The sequence below is a fragment of the Monodelphis domestica genome, chromosome 1 (genome assembly GCF_027887165.1).
Source record: "Monodelphis domestica isolate mMonDom1 chromosome 1, mMonDom1.pri, whole genome shotgun sequence".
Taxonomy (NCBI): Eukaryota; Metazoa; Chordata; class Mammalia; order Didelphimorphia; family Didelphidae; genus Monodelphis; species Monodelphis domestica.
In genome coordinates, this window is record NC_077227.1 from 164,311,002 (window position 1) to 164,332,656 (window position 21,655).

Genomic DNA, 21,655 nt, shown 5'->3' on the forward strand with positions numbered 1-21,655 from the left:
CTGTATTAGTTTTGTCAATTTCAGAATCCTAGCAGTAGACCAAAAAGTAACAAGAACAGTTCTAACTTTCAGTGCTGATTTGGCCCGTGTCTTTGGGCTGAACCGAGAAGAGGCACTCTGAATCCACACTGGGAAGCCAACATTCCTTCTACCTCCAACACCAGGAAGGAAGTCCACCCCAGCAGGAAGGAAGTGCTGGTCACAAGACCCAACTGCCACTCCCAGTTGCCCTTCCCCCACTAAATGTCAGTCTTGTTTCCTTTCCACACCACTAGTACAGTTGTTCAATCTTTTCAGCCATGTCTGACTCTTAGCAACCCCCTTTGGGGTTTTCATGGCAAATATACTGGACTAGTTTGCCATTTCTTTCTCCAGATCATTTTGCAGATGGAGAACCAAGGTAAACAAGGTTAAGTGATTTTCCCAGGGTTACCCTGCTAGTATTGTCTGAGGCCAGATTTAAACTCAGGAAAATGAGTCTTTCTGATTTATCCTCCCCTTTAGTGTCTTTGTGGCATTTAATATTGTTGACTAGACATTCTTTTTGATACTTACTTTCATGATGTTTTGTTTTTTCTTCCAACTCTTTGACTCATGCTCCCACTCATTCCTGCATCTTGAGGTTCTGCTCACTTCTCTTTTCTTCATTTCTCTCATTTTTATTATCTCTGTGTAAATGACTTCCAAATCTCTATCTCTAACCTCAATATCTTTTTACCTTCTAGGCCTGCATTTCTAACTGCTTATTGGATACTGTGATTGGGTAGTCTGAATATACAAAACCAAACTCACCTTCTTACTCCTCTTCTTCCCAATCGTCTTAATATCAAATCATCTTTTCTTTCTGACTTTCCTGTCTCTGTTAGACACCATCATCCTCTTAGTCAATTAGGGTCCAAACTCTTTGATTATATCCTTCGTTTGCCTACATTCACCAATCTATGTAGATCCAACAGTGCCTCATATTTATATTCTCACTTCCATTACACTGTCCTCATTCAGAAATTCAGTGTACCAATAATCTCAGTGAGAGTTGACTGAATCATCTCACTGTATAATAAAATATCAAAGTTGGAAGGGACTGATATTACAGTCCCATTGCTACAGTGATATATATCCTGTGTAGACTAAAGGCTCCCTCCAATAATAGACCTGAGAAGTGGTCACCCAATCTTTATGTGAAGACCTCATCTGAGGGGGAACTGAAGGAAGCCTACAGCTTCCTCAAATTGACCATTACATTTAGGGGTAGCTATAATGCTTTGTAAGTTTTTCCTTATATGGAATCAAAATTTACCTTTCTATATCTTTGACCCTTTTGACATAGTTGTACTCTCTGGGGCCAAAAAGAACAAGTATAATCCTTCTTTCTTGAGGCAGAACATCATATAATTGGAAATAGCTATCATGTACCACTTATATATCTTTTCTTTTCCCAGTTAAAGATTCACACTTACTTCAATCAAGTCTCACAGTTGATGATTATAGAATGAATGACAATAACATGAAATTAAGACCCTAGGTCAGGGATCCTCAAACTACATCCCACAGGCCACATGTGGCCCCTTGAGGCCATTTGTCTGGCCCCTACTGCACTTCTGGAAGGGGCACCTCTTTCACTGGTGGTCCACCTCCTGTGCTCCTGGAGTACTATATGTGGCAGCACTGCAAATTGTGGCGTCATTCACATACAGTGCTACTTCAGATGACATAATCCTTTGTGTGGTGCCTTGTTCTGAGAGTAACTGAACGAGAACAAGGTGCTGTGCAGAGGATTATATGGCTGCACAATGGAAGACATCAGCATGGTGAGTGGCGATCTGGAGGAGGGGATTCTGCACTGTGTATACTGCTACCCAGTATAGTGGTGGTGGTGATGGGCCCGTGAAAGGTGTGAGAGGCCCATCATAGCCAGCGTTGCAGCCTTTGCTATCCCAGACAGTGGTATATAGTGTCACAGGCCCAGCACCACCTCCAGTACTATATACAGGCATCGGATAGTGGTGATCTTGTCTATGGCATCAGTGGTGTGCCTCTACTGTGAGAAACCCACCACTGCTATTGGGTCTTTTATAAGATACTCCCTGTTTTTTTGAGGTCAAATTAATAGAGGACAATGTCTTATTTTCAGGTTAACATGGTAGTACAATGGCTCCCATACTCCCCTAGATGTACAACATAATGCCCCCTATAATAGGCGCCTGTGTAGTAATGTGGGGAATGACTTTTGGGCAAAGGGAGATTATAGGGGCCATTATGTTGTGCATCTTGGGAGTATAGTCACCATTGTACTATGTGGGGGAAGTGAGGCATGTGTTTTTCATATTACAGTCTATAATTACAGATCCATAAATATGGACCGCAAGAGGACACACACTAGTGCCGTGCCTTCTTTTTTCCTGCCGTGGAATCTGATCGCATCAGATTCCTGTGTGAGTTCACAGATTGTAGTGCGGTTAGTGCAGGGTAGTGTGAACTGGAAAGATGGTGGAAGAACTGGCTCTGTAATCAAGCCAGTTCCTGCACTGCACCAGTGTGAGCCTAAGGTAAAAGAGGAGTTCCACCAACATGGATACTGGTGAAGCTGAAATCATGTGTACTGGGAAGGCTGCATTGATGGACACAGATCAGACTGCATTGATGGGCAGTGCAGTCTGTATGCATCTGTGTGGGCAAAATTATTGTTGCTATATTGTTTTTGTAGAGCTGAATATATTGGTATTTTACTAATAGCAATTTGGAATCCCTAGGAAACAATGACATCAAGAAAGAAAAAATATGACTCAGAGTGTAGGATATTCAAAGAACAGTGGTCTTATGATTACTTTTTCATGCAATACAAGGAGAGCTGTGTGTTTGATATGCCAGAATATAGCTATGATTATTTGGTCAGAGATGTGAGAAAAGATAAAATATTAAAACTGAAAAATACATTGACAATTCAGCAAAATACTTTTGTGAAGCAGAAGCAGCTAAATATTTCATCACTGCAAGCAAGTTTTCAAGTTGCCAAGCTAATAGCGTGCACTGGCAGACCATTTGTAGAGGGAGAATTTGTTAAAAAGTGCCTTCTTTCTGTTGCCAAAGAGATGTGTCCAGAAAAGGCAGACTTATTTAGTACAGTTAGTCTTTCAGGATCTACAATTACATGAAGGAGTGAAGAAATGGGGGACAATTTGCATCAGCATTTGCAAAACTCCACAAGAAAACTTTCCCATTTTTCCTTGGCACTTGACAAGAGCAATGATGTTTGTGATTCTGCACAATTTCTAATTTTTATTTGTTGGACAACTAACAATTTTGAAGTCACAGAAGACTTGCTACACTGCAGACCATCAAAGGAACAACCACAGGAGAGGATATCTATGAAAAGATTTTTCAAACTGTGAAGGATTTGGAGCTGGACTGGGCTAAACTAGCTAGTGTGACAACTGATGGTGCTCCTAGCATGTTGGGGTCTAAGAAAGGCTAATTGCTCACATTAACCAAGAGATGGACAAACGTAACCATTCTCATCCAATAGCCATATACTGCCTCATCCACCAACAAGCACTGCTATGTAGTAAATCACTGAAGTGGGACTTTGTTATGAAAATTGTGGTATTTTGTGTTAACTTCATTAGAGCTAATGCACTAAACCACAGACAATTTCAGGAATTTCTGTCTGAGCTAAATGTTGCCTATGAAGATGTTCTGTACCACACAGAAATCCATTGTCTGAGTCAAGGAAGAGTTTTGAGACATTTCTATGATTTATTTCCATGGATTACAGCTTTTATGCTTTCAAAAAACTAAGAAGTACCAGAACTCAATGATGCAGAATGGAAATGGCACCTCGCCTTTCTGACAGATGTAACAGAGCTACTCAACAGTTTCAATGTGCAAGTTCAAGGAAAAGAGAAGCTCATCTGTGATATGCAATCACATGTGAAAGCATTTGAAGTAAAATTAGGCCTCCTTATCAAACAAGTGAAGGAGGAAAATTTCTGCCATCTCTCCTTAACTCATAATCTGTTAGTGGAAAAACCTTTGATTGCATTCCTAAAAGAAACATGTGTGGATTCACTGGAAAAATTGAAAAGGGAGTTCCAATTCAGATTTAAAGAGCTTCATCTCCATGAACAGGACATACAGCTTTTCCATAATCCATTTCTATTGACATGGAAAATGTGCATACAATTTACCAAATGGAACTGGCTGAACTACAGAATTGTGACTCTCTGAAAGATGCATTCTAGTCAAACAGCTTGCCTAATTTCTATGCATCTTTCTCCTCTGAGACATATCCTAATCTCAGGAACCATGCACTCAAAATGGCAACCATTTTTGGCAGCACTTATGTCTATGAACAGACTTTTTCCAGAATGAAACATCTGAAATCTCCAACCAGATCTAGACTAACTGATGCACACTTGCATCACTTGCTATGGCTAGCAGTGACATATATGTAACTGGACATTGACCCATAGTTCCCATTGAAAAAGTGGTCAGCTTGTTGATTTAAATTTACTTATTCTTTATTTTAAATATTGTATTTGTTCCCTTTTTTTTTTTACTTTAAGATATGTGCAGTGTGCATAGGGATTTGTTCATAGTTGTTGTTGTTGTTGTTTTTAATAGTCTGGCCCTCCAACCTATATGTATATAGTTGAGTATATATATAGTCTGAGGGACAGAAAATTAGCCCCCTGTGTAAAAAGTTTGGGGACCCCTGCCCTAGGTGACCACTACTGGTTACCAACTTTTGGATATTTTCTGGCTTATAGCTATCCTTCCTAAGGTGTAATTCCTGGAACTGAATGTGTTACAACAAATATCTCACTAGGGCAGAGTACAACAGAACTAATATCTCTTTACTTTCTCGTGCTTGAATACTTTTTATCTTCTTTTTTTTTAAATATATTTTATTTGATCATTTCCAAGCATTATTCGTTAAAGACATAGATCATTTTCTTTTCCTACCCCCCCCCCCCCACCCCCCATAGCTGACGCGTAAGTCCACTGGGCATTAGATGTTTTCTTGATTTGAACCCATTGCTTTGTTGATAGTATTTGCATTGGAGTGTTCATTTAGAGTCTATCCTCTGTCATGTCCCCTCAACCTCTGTATTCAGGCAGTTGCTTTTTCTCGGTGTTTCCACTCCCATAGTTTATCCTTTGCTTATGAATGGTGTTTTTTTCTCCTGGATCCCTGCAAGTTGTTCAGGGACATTACACCGCCACTAATGGAGAAGTCCATTATGTTCGATTATACCACAGTGTATTAGTCTCTGTGTACAATGTTCTCCTGGTTCTGCTCCTCTCGCTCTGCATCACTTCCTGGAGGTTGTTCCAGTCTCCATGGAACTTCTCCACTTTATTATTCCTTTTAGCACAATAGTATTCCATCACCAACATATACCACAGTTTGTTCAGCCATTCCCCAATTGATGGGCATCCCCTCGTTTTCCAGTTTTGGGCCACCACAAAGAGCGCAGCTATGAATATTTTTGTACAAGTCTTTGTGTCCATTATCTCTTTGGGGTACAGACCCAGCAGTGCTATGGCTGGGTCAAAGGGTAGATATTCTTTTGTCGCCCTTTGGGCATAGTTCCAAATTGCCCTCCAGAATGGTTGGATCAGTTCACAGCTCCACCAGCAATGAATTAATGTCCCTATTTTGCCACATCCCCTCCAGCATTCATTACTTTCCTTTGCTGTTATGTTAGCCAATCTGCTAGGTGTGAGGTGATACCTCAGAGTTGTTTTGATTTGCATCTCTCTGATTATAAGAGATGTAGAACACTTCTTCATGTGCTTGTTAATAGTTTTGATTTCTTTATTTGAGAACTGCCTATCCATTTCCCTTGCCCATTTATCAATTGGAGAATGGCTTGATTTTTTGTACAATTGATTTAGCTCATTATAAATATGAGTAATTAAACCTTTGTCAGAGGTTTCTATGAAGATTTTTTCCCAATTTGTTGTTTCCCTTCTGATTTTAGTTATATTGGTTTTGTTTGTACAAAAGCTTTTTAGTTTGATGTAGTCAAAATTATTTATTTTACATTTTGTGATTCTTTCTATATCTTGCTTGGTTTTAAAGCCTTTCCCCTCCCAAAGGTCTGACATGTATACTATTCTATGTTTACCCAATTTACTTATGGTTTCCTTCTTTATGTTTAAGTCACTCACCCATTTTGAATTTATCTTGGTGTAGGGTGTGAGGTGTTGATCTATTCCTAGTCTCTCCCACACTGTCTTCCAATTTTCCCAGCAGTTTTTATCGAATAGTGGATTTTTGTCCCAAAAGCTGGGATCTTTGGGTTTATCGTATACTGTCTTGCTGAGGTCGCTTTCCCCCAGTCTATTCCACTGATCTTCCTTTCTGTTTCTTAGCCAGTACCAAATTGTTTTGATGACTGCTGCTTTGTAATATAGTTTTAGGTCAGGGATTGCAAGGCCCCCATCATATGTGTTTTTTTTCATTATTTCCCTGGATATCCTTGATCTTTTGTTCTTCCAAATGAACTTTGTTATGGTTTTTTCTAAATCAGTGAAGAAGTATTTTGGTAGTTCAATGGGTATGGCACTAAATAGATAAATAAGTTTGGGTAGGATGGTCATTTTTATTATATTGGCTCGTCCTATCCATGAGCAGTTAATGTTTTTCCATTTGCTCAAATCTAGTTTTAGTTGTGTGGAGAGTGTTTTGTAGTTGTGTTCATATAGTTCCTGTGTCTGTCTGAGGAGATAAATTCCTAGGTATTTTATTTTGTCTAAGGTGATTTTGAATGGGATTTCTCTTTCTAGTTCTTGCTGCTGAGCTGTGTTGGAGATATATAGAAAAGCTGATGATTTATGTGGGTTTATTTTGTATCCTGCAACTTTGCTAAAGTTGTTGATTATTTCAATTAGCTTTTTGGTTGAATTTCTAGGATTCTTTAAGTAGACCATCATGTCATCCGCAAAGAGTGATAACTTGGTCTCCTCCTTGCCTATTTTGATGCCTTCAATTCCTTTATCTTCTCTAATTGCTACTGCTAGTGTTTCTAGTACAATGTCAAATAGTAGAGGTGATAATGGGCATCCTTGTTTCACTCCTGATCTTATTGGGAATGCATCTAGTTTATCCCCATTGCAGATGATATTAGCTGTTGGTTTTAGATATATACTGTTTATTATTTTTAGGAATGACCCTTCTATTCCTATGCTTTCTAGTGTTTTTAATAGGAATGGGTGTTGTATCTATTGAAATAATCATGTGGTTCTTGCTAGTTTGCTTGTTGATGTGGTCAATTATGTGGATGGTTTTCCTAATGTTGAACCAGCCCTGCATCCCTGGTATGAATCCTACTTGATCATGGTGAATGATCCTTCTGATCACTTGCTGGAGTCTTTTTGCTAGTATCCTATTTAAAATTTTTGCATCTATATTCATTAGGGAGATTGGCCTATAGTTTTCTTTCTCTGTTTTTGACCTGCCTGGTTTTGGAATTAGTACCATGTTTGTGTCGTAAAAGGAGTTTGGTAGAACTCCCTCTTTGCTTATTATGTCAAATAGTTTGAGTAGTATTGGGATTAACTGTTCTCTGAATGTTTGATAGAATTCACAGGTGAATCCATCAGGCCCTGGGGATTTTTTCTTAGGAAGTTCTTTGATGGCTTGTTGGATTTCAATTTCTGATATGGGATTATTTAGGAATTCTATTTCTTCTTCTGTTAGTCTAGGCAGTTTGTATTTTTGTATATATTCATCCATTTCTCCTAAATTGGTGTATTTATTGCCATATAATTGGGCAAAGTAATTTCTAATGATTGCCTTAATTTCCTCTTCATCAGAGGTGCTGTCCCCCTTTTCATCTTTAATGCTGTTAATTTGCTTTTCTTCCTTCCTTTTTTTAATTAGATTGACCAGTACCTTGTCTATTTTGTTTGTTTTTTCAAAGTACCAGCTTCTTGTCTCATTTATTAAATCAATAGTTCTATCACTTTCGATTTTATTAATTTCTCCCTTAATTTTTAGGATTTCTAATTTGGTTTTCTGCTGGGGGTTTTTAATTTGATCGCTTTCCGGTTTTTTCATTTGCATTTCCAATTGATTGATCTCTGCTCTCCCTTGTTTGTTAATATAAGCATTCAGGGATATGAATTTACCTCTGATTACCGCTTTGGCTGCATCCCAAAAGGTTTGAAAGGATGTTTCGCCATTGTCATTTTCCTCGATGAAATTATTAATTGTTTCTATGATTTCTTCTTTAACTAAACGGTTTTGGAGTATCATATTGTTTAATTTCCAATTGGTTTTAGATTTGGTTTTCCATGTACCATTACTAATCCTTATTTTTATTGCCTTGTGATCTGAGAAGGCTGCATTCATTATTTCTGCTTTTTTGCATTTGTGTGCTATGTTTCTGTGACCTAATGTATGGTCAATTTTTGTGAATGTGCCATGTGGTGCTGAGAAGAAGGTGTATTCCTTTTTATCCCTATTTATTTTTCTCCATATGTCTATTAATTCTAATTTTTCTAAGATTTCATTCACTTCTTTTACCTCTTTCTTATTTATTTTTTGATTTGATTTATCTAAATTTGATAATGGTTGGTTTAAGTCTCCCACTAGTATGGTTTTATTGTCTATTTCTTCCTTCAATTCTCCTAGTTTCTCCATTAGAAATTTGGGTGCTATATTATTTGGTGCATACATATTGATTAATGATATTTCCTCATTGTCTATAGTCCCTTTTAACAAAATATAATTACCTTCCCTATCCCTTTTGATCAGGTCTATTTTTGCATTGGCTTTATCAGATATCATGATTACCACTCCTGCCTTCTTTCTATCAGTTGAAGCCCAGAAGGTCTTACTCCATCCTTTAATTCTGACCTTGTGGGTGTCAACCCGCCTCATGTGTGTTTCTTGAAGACAACATATGGTAGGGTTTTGGATTCTAATCCATTCTGCTATTCGTCTACGTTTTATGGGTGAGTTCATCCCATTCACGTTCAATGTTATGATTGTCATTTGTGAACTCCCTGGCATTTTGATTGCCTTCCCTAATTCTAACCTTTTCTTCTTTGGCTCTACCTTTTAGTCCAGTGATTTACTTTGAAACAGTCCCCCTTGTCCCCTCCCTTGATGTTTCCCTTTTTAGTCCCTCCCTTTTTGTTCCCTCCCCCTCCCCCTCTCTTTCCCTCCCTTTTTGTTCTCCCTCTCCCCCTCCCCCCCCTTGGTTTTCCCTTCTCCTTACCCTTGTTGGATAAGATAGAATTCAAGATCCCAATGGATCTGGATGTTTTTCCCTCTCAGAGTTGATTTCCCTGAGATTGAGGTTTAAGTAACCCCCCCCCCCTCTTCCTCTCCTTCTTATAGGAGTTTTCTTCCCCTCCCCTTCCCATATGAATCTTTGTGTGAGAATGATTATTCTATTTGGTCTTTCTTTACCCCCTATTTATACATTACATTTTCCCCACATATTAGTATACATAGGTTGATATAAATGTAGTCCTTATAGAAGAGAGTTTGAGTAAAAGAAGAAGATAACATTTTCCCCTTTCCTTAATATTTACCTCTTCAGGTATTCCTTGATCTTTGATTTTCGGTATCAAACTTTCCACAGAGCTCTGGTCTTTTCTTTGCAAAAACTTGGAAATCTTCTATTTTCTTGAATGCCCATACTTTCCCTTGGAAGTATATAGTCAGTTTTGCTGGGTAGCTGATTCTTGGTTGGAGACCCAGCTCTCTTGCCTTTCTGAAGATCATGTTCCATGCCTTACGATCATTCAGAGTCGAACTTGCAAGGTCTTGTGTGACCCTGATTGGCATTCCTTTATATCTAAATTGTCTTTTTCTGGCTTCCTGTAGGATTTTTTCTTTTGTTTGATAGCTTTGGAATTTGGCAATTACATTCCTGGGAGTTGTCTTTTGGGGGTTTAGTGTAGAAGGTGTTCTGTGAGCTCTGTCAGTGGCTGTATTGCCCCCTTGTTCTAGAATCTCTGGGCAATTTTCTTTGATTATATCTTGTATCACCATGTCCAGTTTGGTGTTTATTTCTGGCTTTTCTGGGAGTCCAATTATTCTTAAATTATCCCTTCTCCCCCTATTTTCCAGATCTATCACCTTGTCGGTGAGATATTTTATGTTCTCTTCTAATTTCTTGGTATTTTGGCTTTGCTTTATTAATTCTTGCTCTTTTACACGATCATTGTCTTCCAGCTGCCTGATTCTGGCCTTTAAAGCCTGGTTTTCCTTTTCAGTTTCATCATACCGGTTCTGTAGATGCGTGAATTTCTTTTGCATTATTTCCAACTTTTCCTCCCAGAAGGCTTCCATCTTTTTGGTCATTTCTGATTCAAATTCTTCATAGGTTTGTGGAGAGTTTCCATTTCCTTTGGAAGGTTTTGGAGCATTTTCTTTTATATTATCTTCTATCTGCTCTGTATTTTGTATTTTGGCTCCATAGAATGTGTCCAAAGTAGCCCCTTTCTTCTTATTTTTCTTGGTATTTTGGGGCTTCTGTGCTTCTGTGGAGTTTTCCATCTCTGAATGTGGAGGATTGGCTTTTCTTGTCTCTGTCTGGTGTTCAGAGGCTTTAGTCCTGGGCAGATGGTTCTATGAGCTTTCCCTGGGTTAAGCTGAATATGCCTCACTGGAACTGGAATGGAAGGGTCGGACCACGTTGCTTTCAGGAAGTTGCCTTCAGAATCCCTGGCCGTGAGGCTGTTTCGTTGGCCTGCGGGGGGATGGGCTGCAGCTAACCCAAGCTCCGAGGGCAGGGACTTTCACTGAGACTTGGATAGCAGGATCCAGCCCCTGAGGCTGTCTTGCTCCAGACAGTGACTTTCACTGGGACTCGGATAGAAGGCCCTGAGGGTTGTTGTTCCGAGGACCCTGCTCTCTGAGCTGGGCTGGGCTGCGGCTTCCTGGAGCCTTGGACTTTGCGCTCCTACCCCTGAGGTCCGAGTGATCTCGGGTTCTGGCTTTTGAGGGGAGCCGTACCTTTTGAACCGGGTCCAGGTCCAGGAGGAGGGTTCCCAGGGTCTGTGCTGTTGATCGTTTTGAATTTCGGCGCCTTAGGAGCTTATAGTTTGAGATCGGTGGGGAAGGGTTTTCCGGAGATCTGAACTTTAGCTTTCTCTAAGCCACCATCTTAACCGGAAGTCCTCTACTTTTTATCTTCTAAAGCAGTCTAATGTCCCATTTTCTTTTTTGTTGATATACCACAGTGATGACTCATACTGAGTTTGTAGTACATTAAAATCTCCAGGTCCTTTTTGTATAAACTGCACTAGTCACAAATCCCCCACAGAGCATATCCCTCACAGTAGTAATCCAGTTTAGATTTATCATAGAATTATAAATTGGAGTGTTGAAGGAGTTCTTAGAGTTTATTTAGTCCAACTCTTTCATTTGACAGATGAGGAAACCAAGGTCTAGATAGGGGAAGTGATTTCCTCAACATCACATAGCATATGTGACAGAGATAATACTCAAATTTAGGTTTGCTGATTCCAAATCTTGTTCTCTTGTACAGAATTGATTCATTTTTATCTCTGGTCTCTCTCTAATCAAATTAGGCCTACATATCACTGCTAAATCTTTTTTTTTTTTTAAACTCTTACTGTCTTAGGATCAATACTAAGTATTGGTTCCCAGACAGAAGAGCAGTAGACAAATAAATCTTTCCAGAGCACAGCTCTGATCATGTCCCAGTGCATGAAATCTAATCTCTAAAGGTCTCATTCAAGAACTTCCATAATATATTCCCTACTTATTCTGTTGGGCTTAGCTAAAACTTGGATATTTTAAGAATCCGTGTTTGTAGTGTGGAAAGGGAATTGTACACTGTATCAAAGAAGAATTCTTTATCTCTGTGTCTTAGTATATATCTTTTTTTTCATGAGCTAAAGTCTGAAAGAATTCCTAATCTTAAAGAAAATATTTGGAGACCACTTGGGTAGTTAAAAAGGGTCTATACACAATTTGTACTCAAAGAGCCTAAGTTTGTATCCTGACCCTGTTGCAAATTAACTACATGATTTGGGGCAAGGTACTTAATTTCCTGATTCTTCAGTATCATCTTCTGTAAAATGAATAGTTTGACATAAATGTTATATAAAATCTTCCTTGCAGATCTAGATCCCATAATTGAAATTAAGCTTATTCTCAGGTGACAGGAATCCACCTGGGCCTCTCTATACATATGATTCATTCATTCTTAGGCATGCATATATATATATAATATATACATATATACATATATACATATATACATATATATATATATATAAATATAAATATATATATATATATAAACCTTTACCTTCTTTCTTAGAACTGACATAAGTATTGGCTCCAAGGCAGAAGAGAGCAGTAAAGAATAGGCAATTGGCATTAAGTGCCTGGTCCAGGGTCACATAGCTAGGAAATGTCTGAGGTCATATTTGAAACAGGGCCTTCTGTTTCCAGGTCTGACTCTTTATCCATTGAGCCATAGCTGCTCTGAACGCTTTTATCTTTTTTTTTAAAAATAATTTATTTTATTTATTTATTTTTTAGTCAATTTAGAACAGTATTCCTTTGTTACAAGAATCATATTCTTTACCTCCCTTCCCTTCTCCCGGCCTTCCTGTAGCCAAAGTGCAATTCCACTAGGTATTACATGTGTCCTTGATCAGAACCTATTTCCACTGAACCCTTTTATCTTGATGGGACCCGAGAGAGCATATATTCTATAACATTTGAAATCCTAGGTTTACCCCAATGACATTGGAATAAGATTTGGGGGGGTGGTATCTCTCACTATGCCTGTAAAAATAATCTATATTTTAATTAACCTGCTTTTCTATTCCCCCCCCCCCAAAAAAAAAAAAGTTAAGCTAACACTATAAGATTCTGGTTCATGTCTCTGTTCATCTGTGTCTTTTAAAATCTCACCTTGACCTCTTCCCATCTCTCCAGCATTCTTACACGTCTTCCTTATCATCTATGCTGGCTACAATTTAGCTACCAAGGCCTATTTGCTGTTCCTCTCACACCACACCATTCCTGACTCTATCTCTTTTCACTGGCCATTTACCACACCTGGAATGCTGTGTACCTTTGCCTCTGCTTCCTGTTTCCTTGGCTTTCTTTAAGACAGCACAAATCTTGCCTTCTTTTTAAAAATGTATATTTATTTGTTTGTTACATTGAAAGGTGTAAAAGGAATTAACTCCCTATCTCTCTTCCCTCTCTGCACTAGAAAAGGCATCATTTAACAAAAAGAAATATGTATATATAAAACTATGCCTAGCTTATTTCTATTTATCAGTTCTTTCTCTGGCAATGTTCATACATAAGCCATTTTTCAAACAGTAGTTTTGTTGCCTTATATAATGTTCTCTTGGTTCTGCTTGTTTCACTCTTCATGATTTCATGTAGGTCTTTCTATGTTTTTTAAAAAAATCCTTACTTTGTGTCTTAGAATTGATACAAAGTATCAGTTCCAAGACAAAAACGTAGTTAAGGGGTAGGCAATTGGGGTTAAGTGATTTACCCAGGGCCACATGGCTTAAGAAGTGTCTAATTCTACATTTGAACCCAGGACCTATCTCCAGGCTTGACTCTATCTACTGAGTCATCTAGCTGCCTCTCTTTCCATTAAAAAAAAAATAGTCTCCTTGTCATTTCTTACCATGCAGGAGTTGTCCATCAGTCATATGCCACAACTTGTTTAGCCATACCCCACTTGATGGGTATCCTCTTAGTTTCCATTCTTTGCCAAAATCTTACCTTCTGTAAGTGATCTTTCCTGGTCTCCACCACTGCTAGATCTATTCTTACCTGTAAAGACCTTTCTTCTCATCCTGACTCTTTTGCCCAACATGATAGCTATTGCTCCAAATTTTTTGACATTTGCTGTTTTGCTGTCCATTCATCCAAGTTACCGGTAAAAAATGTCAAATAGCACAGTAGAAGTACAGTTTTCTGTTACAAATTCTCCTAATCCTATAATTACTTAGCCCTTAGTCCTTTCATCTTGTCCCCAAGAGTATCATGGGAAATGTTTTCAGATGTCTCTGCCAAATCCTATTTTATTGTGTCTATTCCATTCCCCTGATCACCTACTCAATCAGGTATTTATTAAATTGCTACTATATGTCAGTCATTGTGCTAAGAACTGAGGATACAGAGAAAGGCAAAAGACAGTCCCAAGGATTTAGCAATATAGTGAAGGAGACAATGAAATTAGTCTGCCATGACCTACTCTTGATGAAGTGATATTGGCTATCAGTGATCATTGCTTCATATCTCTTTCCAAACATTCACAAATTTCCTCCATAATAGTATATTTTGTAATATTGCCTGAAATCAAAGTCAAGCATACTAGTTTATAGCTTGAACTCTGTTTTTCTTTATCTCTATTTCTCTGTCTTTCTATGTTTAACTTTGTGTCTATCTCTTCTCTAACTCCAATGCTCTGTATGCTTTTTCTGCCTATCTGTCCAACCTTCTCTTTTTTCCTTATTCTACATTTTTTAAAAAATTAAAACCCTTATCATCCATCTTGGAGTCAATAGTGTATATTGGCTCCAAGGCAGAAGAGTGGTAAGGGCTAGGCAATGGGGGTCAAGTGACTTGCCCAGGGTCACACAGCTGGGAAGCGTCTGAGGCCAGATTTGAACCTAAGACCTCCTGTCTCTAGGCCTAGCTCTCAATCCACTGAGCTACCCAGCTGTCCCCATTCTACATGTTTTTTCAAATCTTATCTGCAGGAGCTCAGCAGTTTCATGCTTTTGCCCAAGATTCCTATTTACCCCTTGTCCAGAATTGAGTGGATTAAGAGCTAGGCCTAGATATGGGAGATCCTAGGTTCAAATCCCTGGGCAAGTCACTTAGCCCCCATTGCCTAGTCCTTACCACTTTTCTGCCTTTGAACCGATACACAGTATTTATTCTAAGGTAGAAGGTAAGGGTTTAAAAAAAATCTCTGTGGAATGAATCGGCAAGGTTGGTAGTTACAAACGGTATCTATGGATAAGTTCTCCAAGGAAAAGAACATCCTCATAACATACATTCTTCTTTGTGAATGAATTCCTTGAAAGGCATACCAGGCTTAATATATTTTGTGGTCAGTATACATTCAAAATGGCATTGTTCAAAGCAAAAGAAGATCCATTCAGTAGTTCACCATTGTGTTTCTTTAGCCAGCTAACATAAGAAAATATTGATTAAAAGCAAAATACATTTAATTAATGTTGTAAAATAAACCACAAGCTAGATTCTTTTTCTACATACAGGGATAGGTTCTTCTACAGGTTGCCACATCACTACAGTGAAAAAGCAAAAACTCAAGGAAAATGTGTTAACTAATGAACACAGTTGGAGGAGCACATGCTTTGTTTTGTTTTTAAACCCTTACTTAGAATCAGTACTGTGTATTGGTTCCATGGCAGAAGAGTAGTAAGGGCTAGGCAATGGGAGTTGTCACTTGTCCAGGGTCATACAGCTAGGAAGTGTCTGAGGTCCAGATTTGAACCCAAGACTTCCCATCTCTGGGCCTGACTCTCAATCCATTAAGCCACCTAGTTGCTCCCACCGTCCACCCCAGTAGAGCACATATGTAAGCAACATGTGTGACTCAGGGACATATTGAGGCAAAACATGGCATACTATGTTTCCAAAGCGGTGTCATTACCAAAGTCCTTGTCTGCCACTAATGATGCTGCTTGTTACTCTTGTAGATCCACCTTTGTCCTTTGGTATATCATTGCAATTTGAGCTATTTTTACCAATGAGCCACCAGCACCTTTTTTGCTCTTCTCATTTTGCCATGCTTCTCTCTGCTGATGTGCCTATTAAGTTATTCTTTGCTACTTTCTGCAAGCAATTTTAATGGTCTGTTCTCTGCCTCTATTCTCTGATCTTTCTGAGTCTCAATTTCTTCTTTTCTAATCTGAGAATAATATTTTGTGAGGATCAAATGAAATATGTGTAGAAAGTTCTTTGAAAACTATAAAACATTACAGGTCAGTTATTATTATTGGCCAATAAAGACTGCTTTGTCTTTTCCTTCTTTGAATTCTTCCATTTGTGCATATAGAGAGAAGTAATATATGAGTTTCATGTTATCGTTCTTTAATTGTTTCTAAATATCTAATCTCAAAATAATTAATGACTACTCCAGGACAAGGATCAGGATTTCTGTTTAAGACCATTGGTGTGGCTAGTACAATGTAAGGCATGGATAATAAATGCTTACAGACTGGATTCCAAGTGGAGCCATTGGTAAACACTAGCCATTTTCTCAGTGGATAGAGTGCCAGGCTTGAAGTCAGGAAGACTCATCTCCCTCAGTTCAAACCTGACCTCAGACACTTACTAGTTGTGTGACCCTGGGCAAATCACTTAACCCCTTTTGTTTTATAGTTTTCTCATCTGTAAAACTGACAAACTACTCTAGTCTCTCTTCCTTGAAAATCCCAAACAGGGTCATGAAGAATTGGAAATGATTGAAATGACTGAACAACAAAAGGTATCCTCTAACCCTTCTACTGTTTTGATCCAATAATTTAAACTGGCTTGACGTAGTTTTGTTTTTTATTTTATAGCTAAGCTGAGGCAGGTCTTGAAATACAACAATTGGAAAGTACCTTGAGTTTTCCAGGACTGATTGTTTTATGGAAGCCTTTCAGTTCCTGGTTCCGGCTTCCTGGTTCCAGGAGATATTTATCTAGAGTTTAGATGGCCACTAGTTAGTGAAGGAAACTATTTAAGAATGTCTTGAACTAGATCATTATCATAATAATTATTAGCATTTAAATAGCACTTTAATGTTTGCAATACACATTATATATTATCTCCCTGGGTCCTCAAATGAACCTCAAAACCCAATCTCAGCAGTGAAGAACATTGTATTGAATATATGAAGATGAAATTTGATAGAGAGAAATGTTAAAACTTAAAATCCATTTCACAAGACATGTGGAGATCTGGTTAAAAAATCATGAATAGAATACAAATTCTGATCCAATAATATTATATAATAGCAACCCCCCCTCCCAAAAAAAAAACAATGCCAAAAAAATGACTAATTTTTAGTGTATAGATCTATGGTGGTGGTGATAATGCTGCCATTCTCATCCCTGATAAAAACTATATTGTAAGTATTGAGTTCAGTTCTCTGAGTCATATCTTAGGAAGGATAATGAGAAAATGGAGAGTATCTAAAGAAGGTCATTTTCATTGTTGAAAAGCCTGAAGTTGATAGGGTAGGAGGACCAGTTATAGAAACTGGAGATGTTTAGTCTAGAGACTTGGAAGGAAGAAAAAAAGGAAGGAAGGAAACCAACATTTAAGAGCTTATTATGTGATTATGTGCCAAGTAGGCATCTAGGTGGCAAAATGGATAGAATGCTGGACCTAGAATCAGGAAGACATCCATCTGAGTTCAAATATGGCCTCAAATCTTTATTAGCTTTGAGACTCTAGGCAAGTCATTTAACCCTATTTGTCTCAGTTTCCTTATCTGTAAAATGAGCTGAAGAAGGAAATGGCAAATCATTCCAGTTTGCCAAGAAAACTATCTACTGAGTCACCTAGCTGTCTTTGTACAGGCCCTTTAAGCAAAGGATGGATTACCACTTTTCAGGGCTATTAAGTTATAATATGTACTCTTCCAGCTCTGTGATTCCATCATGGCTTTAGTTTAGCTGCTTACTGACCAAGAACATATGTAAAACACCTTAGTACTGAGGATGGGAAGAGAGGGTACCTGTGAAAACTTTAGAGGCTTAAGATGGGAAATCTGCCATAAAAAAACCCACTACAACGTTTGTTTCTGTAATATCCAGACTCTTGGCTGTACACCATGTTCTCAGTGGACCACATCCTGGTATCAGTTTGGAAGCATTTCATTTGTTTTCAGTTCAGGAGGGAGACTGCGCCATTGTTTCTTTAATACCTGAAGCATATACAGATGTGTTGCTGTTTTTCCTTTCTTAGAATCCTTGGCTCTCTTCTGCTGTTTGGATTCCAGCTTGTTCTCCCTCAGCCTTCCACTGAGCACAGAAAGGTAAGCCTTAGAAGCTCACAGGATTCTTCTGTGGCAGAAATTTGTGTTTACTCATGTCATGTCACTATTCCCCCTCCACTTTGGCCATTAATGTTACCTTCTAATAATCATCTTCCCAGTATTTTAGATTCAAATGGAGGTATTAACCAGAAAGAGGAAAGAAAGAGCTCACTTATCCTGACAGGTTTTCCTTATCCATATCTTACTGATCTCTCTGGATCTTGGGAAGAAAAACTCTCAGGTTTGGAAACAGTTCTAGCTTGACAAGTAGGCAGAGTCAGCATGCTTGGTATGATTCCAGATGTTCTGGGAAAGCCCCACCTGAGTTCAAAAATACTTCCCCTTAACTCATGGAAGCCACTGCTTCATTTATTTTTATTTTAGATTAAGTCCTCTAAGACTCAAGGAAGTTTTATCTTTCTGAAAGAGTAACAGATTATGACTTCTCACTTACTAATGTCTCAGAGTAAATCAACTTTAGGCAACCATTCCTTTGAGTAGACCTTTGATGGATGAGAAATAGAGATAAAGGGAGTAATGGAATTCAATTCAATTCAACAAGCTTTTATTAAGAATCTATGAAATATCAGAAACTCTTATAGGTATTAGGAATGCAAAAATGAAAACATAAGATGAAAACCCAAAATCAAAGATTTAGAACTGGAAGGATCATTTAGTCTAGTTCTCATTTCCCAGATGATGTGGAGGAGAGGTGAAATAATATGCCTAGCATCACTAGGTAGTAAAAGACAGAGCCAGGACTGGGACTTTCAGATCCAGCATTACTGAACTATGCTGCCCTCCTAGAGTTTATTGGAGGGTGGGGAAGTGGAGGAAGACACAACATATATAAATATAACATGTGATTGACTTATAGAATGAGTATTGGATTTGAGATTGAAGTTCCTATTTCAGTTCTGACCCAACATAACTATGTGATCATGGGCAAATCTTAGCCTCTCTGAGTTTCAGATTTTTCTAGGATGGATACAATAACATAATTGCACTATTGTTTGTTTGTTTTTGTTTTTGTATGTGAGGAAAGTGCTTTGTAAACCATAAAAGGTAGTAATGTTGAAATTGCTATTACAGTGGTAATGAGGATGGTACTGAATACCCTAAGAGGGAAGGGTAGGATCATTAAGGTGTGAAAAAAGGCACAGAAATGGGACATTGGGTATATGAAGACAAAGAAGACAAAGTTTGTCTACCTCTTAATATTGCTTAGGATTGACCTTCACACTGTGCTTGCAACTTTTATGAAAACTTGATATTTGATTTGTCCATCCTAATGACTTTTAGACTCGTGGACAACATGCAATTTTCATTTTCCTTGTTATTTAGTCATATTTCAGTTATGCCTGACTCTTTACAACCTCATTTGAAGTTTTCTTGGCAAAGATATTGGAATGGTTTGCCGTTTCTTTCTCCAACTCATTTTATAGATGAGGAAACTGAGGCAAACAGGGTTAAGTGACTTGCCTACTCCCACAGCTCTAATCACTGCCCTTTTCACTAGAACAAGGCAAATATCTCCTACTGGCCTCTGCTCAGGGTTCAGATACTTTTGGAGGATTTCAGGCTCCAAATATGTGGGGTGGTCCCACTTCACACATACTTCTTTGATTTTCTATTTAGTCTCATGTATCAGAAAAGAAAAAAATGTAGCTTTTAGTTCAGAAATCAAGTTTTGCATTGCTTATTATTTTGCCATTTTGATGTTGTTGGTCTTAATAGCCACATGGTGTTTGAGTTTTGATTGTTGTCAGTTCAACTATTACATATGTAAATTGGTTCACTTTACTAGCCTGTTAATTTCTTTAAATGTCAATATTAAGTCAGATGAAGGCCTATACAAAAATCCTAGAATGCCTTCCATCATCCTTCCTCCCTCCCACCAAAAGCAGCTTTTTTTTCAGAGTATTTTTTATTTTATTTTAATTTTTCCATAGTTACATGATTCATATTTTCACCTCATCTTCTCCCTCCCCACTTCCATAGCCAATGATGAATTTAGCTAGGCTTTACATGTATCAAGACATGTAATCAAGACATATTTCCTTTTATGAATATTTGCAACAGAGTGATCATTTAAAGTCAACATCCCCAATCAAATCCCCATCGAACCATATGATCAAGGAAATTATTTTCTTCTGTTTTTCTACTCCCACAGTTCTTTCTCTAGATGTAGATAGTGTTCTTTCTCATAAGTCCCTCAGAATTGTCCTGTATCATTGAGAGAAGTCCATCACATTTGATTATGCCACAGCGTATCAGCCTCTATGTACAATGATCTCCTGGTTCTGTTCCTCTGCATCAATTCCTAGAGGTCATTCCAGTTCACATGGAATTCCTCCAGTCCTTTGTTCTTTTTAGCACAATAATATTCCATCACCAACAGATACCACAATTTGTTTGGTCATTCTCCAATATAAGAGCATCCCCTCATTTCCCACTTTTTGGCTACCAAGAAGAGCGTGGCTATAAATATTTTTGTATACATATTTGTCCTTATTATCTCTTTGGAGTACAAACCCAGCAGGGGTATGGCTGGATCAAAGAGCAGGGAGTCATTTAAAACCCTTTGGGCATAGTTCCAAATTGCCTTTCAGAATGGTTGGATCAATTCACAACATAAGATATGCATTAGTGTCCCAATTTTGTTACATCCCCTCCAACATTTATTACTTTCCTTTGTTGTCATATTGGCCAATCTGCTAGGTATGAGGTGGTACCTCAGAGTTGTTTTGATTTATATTTCTCTAATTATAAGGGATTTAGAATACTTTTTCATTTGCTTATTGATAGTTTTGATTTCTTTATCTGAAAACTGCCTGTTCATGTCCCTTGCCCATTTATCAATTGGGAAATGGCTTAATTCTTTTGTACAATTGATTTAGTTCCTTATACATTTTGAGAAATTAGACCTTTGTTAGAGGTTTTCATTATAAAGATTTTCCCCCTATTTGTTACTTCCCTTCTAGTTTTGGTTTCTGTTTTTTTTTTTTAGTTTTGTTTGTACAAAACTTTTTTAATTCAATGTAATCACAATAATTCATTTTATATTTGTAATAGTCTCTATCTCTTGCTTGGTCTTAAAATCTTTCCTTTCCTGTAGATCTGACAGATATACTATTCTATGTTCTTCTAATTCACTTATAGTTTTCTTCTTTTTGTTTAAGTCATTTATCCATTCTGAATTTATCTTGGTATAGGGGGTGAGATGTTGATCTAGACCTAATCTCTTCCATACTATTTTCCAATTTTCCCAGCAGTTTTTGTCAAACAGTGGGTTCTTGTCCAAAAAGCTGGGATTTATTGCATACTATCTTGCTGAGGATGTTTACTCCCAGTCTAGTTCATTGATCCTCCCTTTTGTCTCTTTGCCAGTAACATAGTGTTTTGATGACCACTGCTTTATAATACAGTTTAAGATCTGGTATTAGTAGGCCCCCATCCTTCATATTTTTTCCCATTATTTCCCTTGGTATTTGTGATCTTTTATTCTTCCAAATTAATTTTGTTATAATTTTTTCAAATTCTATAAAACGTTTTTTGATAGTTAAATGGTATGGCACTGAATAAGTAAATTAGTTTAGGTAGGATTGTAATTTTTATTA

The 21,655-nt window shown here is 37.8% G+C and overlaps 1 protein-coding gene across 1 annotated transcript in view; it reads left to right on the forward strand.

The window, feature by feature from the left end:
- THSD4 (thrombospondin type 1 domain containing 4) overlaps positions 1 to 21,655 on the forward strand; it is a 995,684-nt gene that overhangs the window by 84,640 nt on the left and 889,389 nt on the right. Inside the window, exon 3 of the mRNA XM_007479653.3 lies at positions 17,966 to 18,035. Within this exon, the coding sequence (XP_007479715.2) occupies positions 17,966 to 18,035 (70 nt within the window). The remainder of the gene's footprint in view (positions 1 to 17,965; positions 18,036 to 21,655) is intronic.